Source organism: Centruroides sculpturatus, unplaced genomic scaffold (assembly GCF_000671375.1).
Source record: "Centruroides sculpturatus isolate CEXI.00-Female unplaced genomic scaffold, Cexi_2.0 scaffold770, whole genome shotgun sequence".
NCBI classification, from domain to species: domain Eukaryota; kingdom Metazoa; phylum Arthropoda; class Arachnida; order Scorpiones; family Buthidae; genus Centruroides; species Centruroides sculpturatus.
In genome coordinates this window covers 211,175-221,049 of record NW_019384992.1, presented here as the reverse complement: position 1 = coordinate 221,049, position 9,875 = coordinate 211,175, and the positions used below count along the sequence as shown (strand labels likewise).

Below are 9,875 nucleotides of genomic sequence, written 5' to 3'. Positions count from 1 at the left end.
CCAGAAGTGATGTGTTGTATAGTTTCTGGCATGATGTGACATTTTCTGCATGTGTCATTTGTGAGTGTTGTATCTTTGAGTATGTGTTTTCTGTAGTTTTTAGTATTTATGACCTGATCCTGTATGGCAATCATGAATCCTTCCGTCTCCCCAAAGAGGCATCCCCGATCTAACCAGCTGTTTGACGCAGTTTTGTCAACTTATTATTATTATTATTATATATTCTGAAATTCATTTCAAATATTTAAAATAATATAAAACATTGTCTTTATAATATAAAATATTTTCAGACTAACTTGTAAGTAAAACATAATTATTGTTAAAACAAGCAGTTCTAATATTTGATCAAAATCAACTGATAAACAAAGCAAGCAACCATATACTGCAGAATTATGGCTTTGTCATTTCTATAATAATTTCTATTATGCAATATTAAAAATTAAATCACAATTTCCTTGTAGAAATGCAGTTTACAGAGTTATATGCAGGTTATACAGTATATGAAATAATCCATAATGAATATATTTGATTAAGTTTAAAAGAAGTTATGATAAAATTACAACTCCATTAAAACAAAGGTCTTCTTATAGAAAGATGAAACAAGCACAGGTAAAATCATTAGTGTTTTGGAAATAAATATCTAACATTTTTCTAAATATAGCAGAGAATGATAATCATTCAGTATACTTCACTGAAATAATAAAAAGATATAAATCAATATCATTTTTATGTATATAAAAAATTATACTGACATAACATGAACATAATACAGTAAAATGTCTGTAACTCGACTACTTCTTTAACTCGAAGAAAATGAAGCACTTGTTAGGTCTCAATGGAATAACATAGAGATTTAATGTCTCCAACTTCAATTTCTTTAACTCAAAGTTTCTCCAAGCCAAAGTTTTTTACAGTCTCCCGACACTGATTTATGTTACTTTCAACTTCCCCAATTCAAATGTTAATATTTATTCTATTCCAAGTGATCCTAATTATCAGATTTCCAAGAAATTTTCAGACAGTTAGTTGTATCTACTGTCCAACACCCATTTGCAGACAACATTCCAGTCCAAAGTGAAAGGTTCTCTCGCTTTATCTCAACAAGATGTAACTACAAAATTGCTTTTTGTAACATTTTGCTGAAAGGCATTAATGGGTTGTTTAAAACAAAAAACTATCAAAGATTCTTTACATAATGAAAGAGAGGCAAAAATACAAATCTATTTAGAATCGGCATTTTTTACTCTATTATTCTCTAACTTGAACTGTCTGTAACTCAAAGTTTTTTCCTGCTCCTTGAAGCTTCTAGTTAGAGGAGTTTTACTATATATGCAATGAACAAAAAAAACGAGATAATTTTTTTTTCTTTGCTTTGTCAAGAGTAACCTATCCTTTTAAATAAAACTGAATACATAATGAAGGATAGAGAAGTCAATTTGGAACATGATTTTGTCAGAAGCAAATTATTTAACGAGCAATTATTTATTGTGACATCATCACAATTTCTGGCTGCAATTTTTAATCACATTTTTTAATCTATTTAATTTAAAATATTTGCTTGCCACCTCTAATTAGTAGTGTCTTGCCCCTGTATATAATACTTTTTCTGTTAGTCCTATACATCATCATCATCAACATATACTTTTCCTGTTAGCAATACAGTCACGCCAGTCATCTAAGTCCTTTTAAGAGAAAATTTTTGAACTGAATAAATGTGACTTCTGATTTGCATTGGAAGTTTGTACATAGTTAATTGGGGTCCCCTGCCCCTAATCTTTACACATCTGGTCTCAACTTTCATCTATCTAACTCTATTCTCAAGATTAAGGAAGGACAGACAGGTATGCAGACAGATGACAGTGGGAATTTATAGGTCTACAATTTTTTCAATTTGCAACCCAATAAAGCTATACTCTTAACTAATTTTTTTACTCTCAGTCGTACATTGAATCAGTGGACAATAAGAATATAAACACTGTTCAGTTACAAAAATTTTGAATGATCACATATTACAAAATTTACAACTTAATAACCAGCTTTAATTTAATATAAATTAACATATAACATAAATTAAAATATAAACAAAAATAATTTGTGTTTTAATATAAATTTCAACATTTACAAATTAATTTAATTCTATCATCAGAAGTATAATTTAAATTTTACAAATTTAATTTAACAATTAAATTAGTATTTTTAAATATATAGTTATGATGACTAAATTAAAATATTCCTAAAATGTTAAATCTTTAAAAACATATTCATTTATTGAATTAAAGTCATTTATTAAGCTGTCAGTTAGCAAGAAAACAAATCATACTTGGAGGATTTAATATAATTTTGTATCTCCAAAACATTAAAAATACACTATTAAACAAAGTTTTCTAAGTACTTCTCTTATTACATATTTAACTTTATAATTTACATTTTAATCTATGATTTAACATCTGAAATCATAATGTGAAATTCTAATAATGATAAAAAAAAAAAAATTTTCTTTCTTTAATTTTTAAAATATCATTTTCTCTCAATTTAACTCATTAAAAATATATCTTTCATATTCGTAATGAATGATAATTGACTTCAGTCAGAAACTACATTCAAAAATAATACAAATATAACTCAAATTATCAAGAATGACATACAAAATTCTGCAGATAAATTACATTTTTAAGTTCTCATTAATCACTTTCTGACATGCATAGAATGACAAAATTGATTTTTCAATAATCTTTATCTGATGAAAATAGTTTTTGTCTGACTAGAAAAAGTAAAGCTTAATAATATGAAAACAAAAAATATAAAATTGTATCGGGTTAAATTTAAGGAATACAATAAACTAAATGTCTTAAATTAACTACAAAGAATTATTCTTATATTCTTTCTTTAAGTAAAAATACAAGCTTATTAATACAATTTTCTCATAAAATGTTCTGCTACAAAAAAATATTGTATCTATTTATAAAACCAGTGTCTTATTTTTCAATTCATAAATGTTTTTGGAGATTTGTTCTTCAATATAAAATTATGACAATATGCATATGTTTAAACATTTAAATGAAAGATGAACAATCCCTAAAAAATTTATGAATTTAAAAAAAAAAAAACAATTAGGAATTCTGTTTTATAAAAGGTGGTAGAATTTTTATTTTTAAAAAAGAAATCAAATATTTGGATCAACTTATTCTTATGTTCAGACCATTAGTGAATGCAGCAGACTATGACTGTTTGTTTTACAATCCTCAACTTTTACAGTTGATATAAATTTTCTGATGATGATTGTATGAAATAATATTTTAGTATAACATCTATTTGTTTCCTATCTTAGTGTGATATTTTACAAAACAAACAAATAAACATAGAGTTTGTGAGATCTAGAACACGTGTTTGGAGATGCCACGAGCCAGACTTTGCAATGACATAAGCTAGTAATGTAATAAACATGGCTGGCTCAGAGCATTGCCAAACTTCTACTGCTGCTACTTGTTTTGATCATCCAGTATATTGTTCAAATTGTATTTCTAGGAATGTAATCTCCACTTACAATACAGTCTGTGGAAAATACAAAGGCTCGCATAATGAGGATTTTCAAAAAACTAAATGGTTGTAAAAATGAAAAGGTACTGTATTTATAAGTCATGATGACAATAAAAATACACATAACAAAATTATTAAAACTAAATAGAACTTTTTCTCTTACATTATACAATGCTTTCTTTTCATTTTCCATAAGTTTCCATATATTAATAAATTCATTTAATAATTCGACATCTTCATCAAGAAATTCGTCTTTCTGGAAAATAAAATTGATCATAAAAATTAGTTTAATTTATGATATACCTACATATATTTCCTGAACTTTGATATATAATTCTCACTTTTCCTGCGATGATAAAAGATGAAATAAAATAAAAACCCCCAAAGTATTTAACATTGACCAAAGATATTTTATATAACACTTTCAGCTCTTTAAGGCTACCTTCAGACATTTAAACAAGAGATCTAGTTTAAAATATGTTTAATACAATGTAAGATTATTTCTTATAGATGTAATTTGCACCTTTGATAATGAATGATGTACTTATTTACAAATTTTTTAAAATTTGTCTCAGAAATATTGATATTTTTAAATGTTAAATGAAAATTTAAATCACAGTCAACCACACAAGTATATAATTTAAGCTGATATAGATTCAAAATCAATTACAATGATGTAGTACAGTTTAGTTTCATTCTATTTTTTGTATTTTGGATCACATAATAAACTATTTGCTTGAAAATTCTGGTTATAGCTGTATTTATTCGTTTGTGAATTTTTTGTCTCTTTAATCCTTTTGGTAGACTATCTCACAGCCAAGGTTAATAAATTCTTTTATTAGTTATCACATATGCATTTCGAACCGGTATAACATTTCCGGTTCCTCTTCAGTGTTCTACAATTANTTTAATAATTAAAATAAATCCATGAAGTAAAAGTTTATTTTTGCATACATTAAATAAATAAATTATTTTATCACATCTTTCTTAGAAGAAACTTTTCATACATATAGAATATAATCATAAAAATTGTCTAAATATAACGTTTAAACACTAAAGTTTACATTATTATATAGTAGTTTCAAACTTGACAAATTTGAATTACTTGAAAACTTGACGAACTTGATTAGACAAATTTAAATCAAATTGCTTTTTCCCTTTTATAAAATGATTTCTTAACTTCTATTAAGTCCAAAAAAAAATTTCTATTTTAGTTTTATTAGAAAAATTATAATAGAATTATAGATTTTAAAATGTAACAAATTATTCTTGTTTAATATTTACTATTATATACAGATACAGTAACTTCTGTAATCTGGCACCAAGTAATCCAGAAATGTTCATTAATCTAGCATGTTTCAGGATCATTGAGTCTCTACTTAGAAATTGCAAATTATGCAAAGTATATGAGAGTTTATATTATGAAGGTAATTTTGAACATGGGAAGAGTGGGAAGGGGTGGGTTAAAATAAAAGAAATCAGAGAAATTGAATTTACAGTGGGTGATCAGTTAACGAACATGGTCTTGGAATGGATTATGTTCGTTAACTAATTATCTTCTGTCCACTCTACCTTGGCTATTACCTCTTGCTTGTTTTCTATGGTGAGCATTGTTCTTGACACTCCACTCTTTTTAGTTTCCATAATATTATGTTTCTTTTTTAAATAAAAAGTTCAGAAAAGCACTTACAAAAAATTCAGAAAACAGGCATCAACTAACACACAAAAAAGTTGTGTAAATTTGAGGTCTAGACAAAATTTGAAATTTGGTGTTGAAGTGTTACTGAATATCCGATAGGACAATTAAACTCTTACCTTTTGAAAATAAAAACCAATGAAAAACTTAATGAGTACCCAACAGTTTCGTAAAGACTATAAAAAATTCTTTCTGTCAGAAAGATAAACAAAAGGCTGGAATTACAAGGGAGAGTTTCAAAGTTCAGAGGAATAATACTATCTGAATGGTATCGGGTTGAGCATCATGTTGATGTCTCTCATGCTCCGAAAGGTTTTGAATTGTCATTTGGAGACAAGGGAAGACCAATCAGTATTCATTATTTTACATCTCTTCTTCTTGTGTTTGTTATCTGAACATGTGTTTGGTGTCTGAACATAAAAAAATCTTTCACAAAAGTGTTCATTGTTCAATTTGTTTGCAGTCTGAGACCCAGAAAACTATGGATAAAGGAAAATAGTAGATGTAGGGACCTATATAAAATGAAAAAAAAATCACATATGCCTGTAACTTTATTTATTATTAACAAACTTACATTAATGATATTTTTTTCACCGTCAAGTTCAGTCTGTACTGCTTCTTTTAAAAAATGTTAATCTTCATTTATTTAGTAGCAATGGGCTTTGCATGATCAGCACATTGGATGAGACAGTGTAGGGCACTCCAAGGCATCTTTGTGCACTAAATAGGTTAAATAGGATTTGTTCAGAATTCCTAGAAGTTGAAATGTTTCCAAGAAAACAACACACATCAGGGAATGATAGATTGAGGTTTTTCACAGTATATTATGTTCTTTCTGTAATCCTATTAAGCTTATTTTCAAATAAGATAAAAACAGTTTGATTAGACAAATATAAAAATCACAAAATCTAACATCATAAATCATTATGTTTAGCCCTAGTTTTTATCGTTCTCTACATCTTTACTTATCATTTAAATGATAAATACAATTATTAAGCTGAGAATTACATTAAAAATGTTGAGTCAATTTATCTTAGGATATTTATGAATAATAAATGTATCCATAATTTTTATGACAAGTTATAAAGAGTTTAATTATACATTGTTTCAGGCCAGCTTTTATGGATGAATATGAAAAATTAGAAAAAGAGCTGGAAGCTGTCTACAATCAATATCTTGTAAAATTTCGATGTTTAGCTTTTCTAGAACAACAGCTAGAGGAACTTGAAAAGGCCGAACAAGAACAAATGGAGGTAAAATAATATTTTAAATATAGTTGAAAGTATAACAATAAAAGCTTTTTTTACTTAAAATGATAAATAAAGCCAATATTGCCACGTAATAGAAAATTACTATGATATAAAATAAGAACTGAATGATGAACATATAGAATTTAGAAACTAATTTACTGTAATTTATGCCATGTATTTTTCTGAAAATTCAACATTTTTAACTTAAATTATTTAAATATTTTGATTATCTCAATACATTTGGTAATGTCATTACCTAAATATNTTTATAATTGTAGAACACTGAAGAGGAACCGGAAATGTTATACCGGTTCGAAATGCATATGTGATAACTAATAAAAGAATTTATTAACCTTGGCTGTGAGATAGTCTACCAAAAGGATTAAAGAGACAAAAAATTCACAAAAAAAAAAAAAACTATTTGCTTGCTTTCTCATTCCCATAGCAGCATGATCATTTGAATGTGTTACTATAGTAATGACATTCTGTGATGATGCATCCTTTAGGCATTGCTGATAATGATCATTAGTCTAAATAACTAAAGCTTCTGATTTTTAAACTCCATTGAATTAATTATTATTCAATTTTTTAAAATTATGTACAGTACTTTTAAATTAAAGAATGTTGGTCCTGTATTTAATTATACTTATTTTGTCATGTAATCATATAAAAGAATATATAAAATATTCTGAAATTCATGTCATAAACATGAAGGTAGTTCAATTTCTGTCCAGAATTTCAGTAATGGTGATAGAAATGTGTGTTACATAAATCCATTTTATGTTTCTTTCTGTAGGTATTCCTTCACATGCTAAAACTTCTTCCATCATTTTGGCAATGATACTATGCTTACGGAATAGTCTTTTGGCTAGTGTCAAAAAACATTGCATAATGAACCCTGTGACTTCAGCATTCTGGGTGAATCTACTGCCTTCCAAGGCTGCCACTGGTCTTTTGAAGGACCAAACAGGTGATAATCACACAGTAACAGATCTGGAGTGTAGGCCAGATGATCCAGAATCTCCTAACCAAGAATTGCCTCCACCATGAGTAGGGTGTGTTACCAAGGAGCAAAATGATGCTCTCTGTAATCTGATCCATCAAGTTATATAGCTTCTTTCAAATAATGGTAACTCTCATCCTTATCTGTTTTACTTTGAGTGTAGCAACAATACCAACTGCAAAATCTGTCACTGAAAATGGAAGTTTACACTATATTTTCAACCAGAAGTGCCCCATACAAGAAGATAATTAATCTGATCTGATCACTTAGATACAGTAGAAGGATAGTTACTGTCCCTACAACCTTGAAGATTTGATTTAGTTACATGAAAAATATGCAACCCTCAAATGACTAATAAAAAATTACTTTAACAGAACTGATGTTGATGTACAGTACCTCAGTTTAGTTGAGACTGTTACCACTGCTGAACCCCCTCTGAATGCCAACACAGACTTCATAAAGCTTATCACCTTCTGCCCAAGATTACTACATCATTCTATACATATGCTTCTGAGTACTTTATGTTTTATTAACATTGCATTTCATACACAAGTATTGTATTCTACTTTCTATTATGTATTCCACTATTTTTGTATAATGTATTTTATTTCATCCTGTAGATCGTATTCATATATAACTTTCAACAAGATCATTTCTCTAATTGATTTACATTTTCTTTAATAAAATGATTAGGCAAACTATCAAAGAAAAAGTGGTTGGTCGAACCAAGAAAACTTTAGAAACTGATTGTGAAAATCCCACCAATGATTTGAGTCCTTATGAGGTCCCTTAATAAACTTCAGATAAGGCATTGCCCTTTCTGCCACAAAACTATCTACGATGCTGCTTGAGACTAATTGCAGTAATGCTTGTGGAACTATAAAAATAAGCCTATAAAAATAGCCTATGGCCTATGACATCAGTAGAGTGCTAATGACAAAGATAAAGTTAGGTCCAAATTTTGCCCATTAGATTGATTCTATCTATCCATGTCACTTTACCATTTTCCTTATATTTTGGATATTAATTATTAAAGAAATCAGTCATTGATTCAATTAAAGTTGAAGATAAAAAATTGATATATGACTTTATGAACAACTCAAAAAATATTTTTGTAGCTGTTTACGCATTCACCATAAATAATTTCATTTAAACTCGTACGACCTTAACTTTAACATGTGCTACATTATTATATTTACCCACTTATAGCCATCAAATGTATTCAAGATGCTCGGCCAATCTCATGCTATTTGTACGGTGACACAAATGCGTCGAGGCCGTCGCATCGTTTAAACTTGATCGAAAATTGTTACGATCCAAGCAAAGAGTGGCAGGGGATTTTTTGCATACAGTAGTGTCCCATACAACGTGCAAATAAAGCAAGCAACACCCTCGAATTTTGTCAACCAGACATATATGTTTTTTTTTTTTTTTCAACTTATAGGCCAAGGTTTAAACTTTCATAAATCGTGTAATAATGCAGGTTTCGATAACACGATTTTCTATAATGAGTAACGAATCCCCTGCATTTTACGGTAATATTATGTAACTCGACCAGACAAATCAATCGACGACCGTCTTGGGAATACACTTAATGCCACTTTGAAGTTTTTGCACACCGAGATGACGACGAGGCGAGCATTTCCATCTAGCTCACACAAGCACGCCAGCTTAAGTAGTCCACTCAACCGTTTGTGCAATACTCGTACGTTATATAGTCGAGGGCTCGTCCCCATCCGTGCGTCGAGGTGCGAACAATGACAAGCACCTTGGCGCAAGACTACACATAAAACAGAGGTAAAGACGACCGACGGCGAGCCTCGAACAACACAGAGCACGGAGAACGGGGCTGCACCGATTTGAGGTAAAAACGTTTTGAAAGTGACCTCCAGCTCCAAACCGTCCCGGAACACCACACTTCATTCAATTACCCCTAAGCAATTAAGAAACAACAGACATCCCTTCTTTAACTCTAACAAAGAAAGGTGGTACCAAAAGGTGGTGGTGTCACGTGATAACTCAATTCGTTTACGTTGCTACCGAGCACCCGGGACTAAATCCGTTGCTTTCGTATCAAAAATGACGAGTTTGATACGAAAACAATCTTACTCACGTTCGAATTTCCTGGAAGAATGCCAATTCCGGCGGCTAGACCTAAAACATTTTCCGATATTTCACAAAATTCGTCGCTCACGTCTCTCTCGTAATACGAAACCAACGTTTCGGTAGAACCGTCGTCATCCTCCATCTTTGAATTTGCCGCCTCCCGGAAAGAATCGTACGCGAATATCGTTATAGAGCGTAAATTATTAAATGATTTTAAAATAAACTTAATAGTTTATAGATGAAAATAAAATTTATTCTTATTATTTTATATACATAAAAAAAG

General features: G+C 29.4%; 1 protein-coding gene across 2 annotated transcripts in view; it reads right to left on the bottom strand.

The window, feature by feature from the left end:
* Positions 1 to 9,753, bottom strand: part of LOC111633040 — a 35,383-nt gene extending 25,630 nt beyond the window's left edge. For both annotated transcript variants that reach the window (XM_023377568.1, XM_023377569.1), the window contains exons 1-2: positions 9,600 to 9,753; positions 3,701 to 3,793 (exon numbers count right to left, since the gene is read on the bottom strand). In XM_023377568.1, the coding sequence (XP_023233336.1) occupies positions 3,701 to 3,793; positions 9,600 to 9,734 (228 nt within the window). In that variant the 5' untranslated portion in view covers positions 9,735 to 9,753. The remainder of the gene's footprint in view (positions 1 to 3,700; positions 3,794 to 9,599) is intronic.
* Between the last annotated feature and the right edge of the window lie 122 nt (positions 9,754 to 9,875).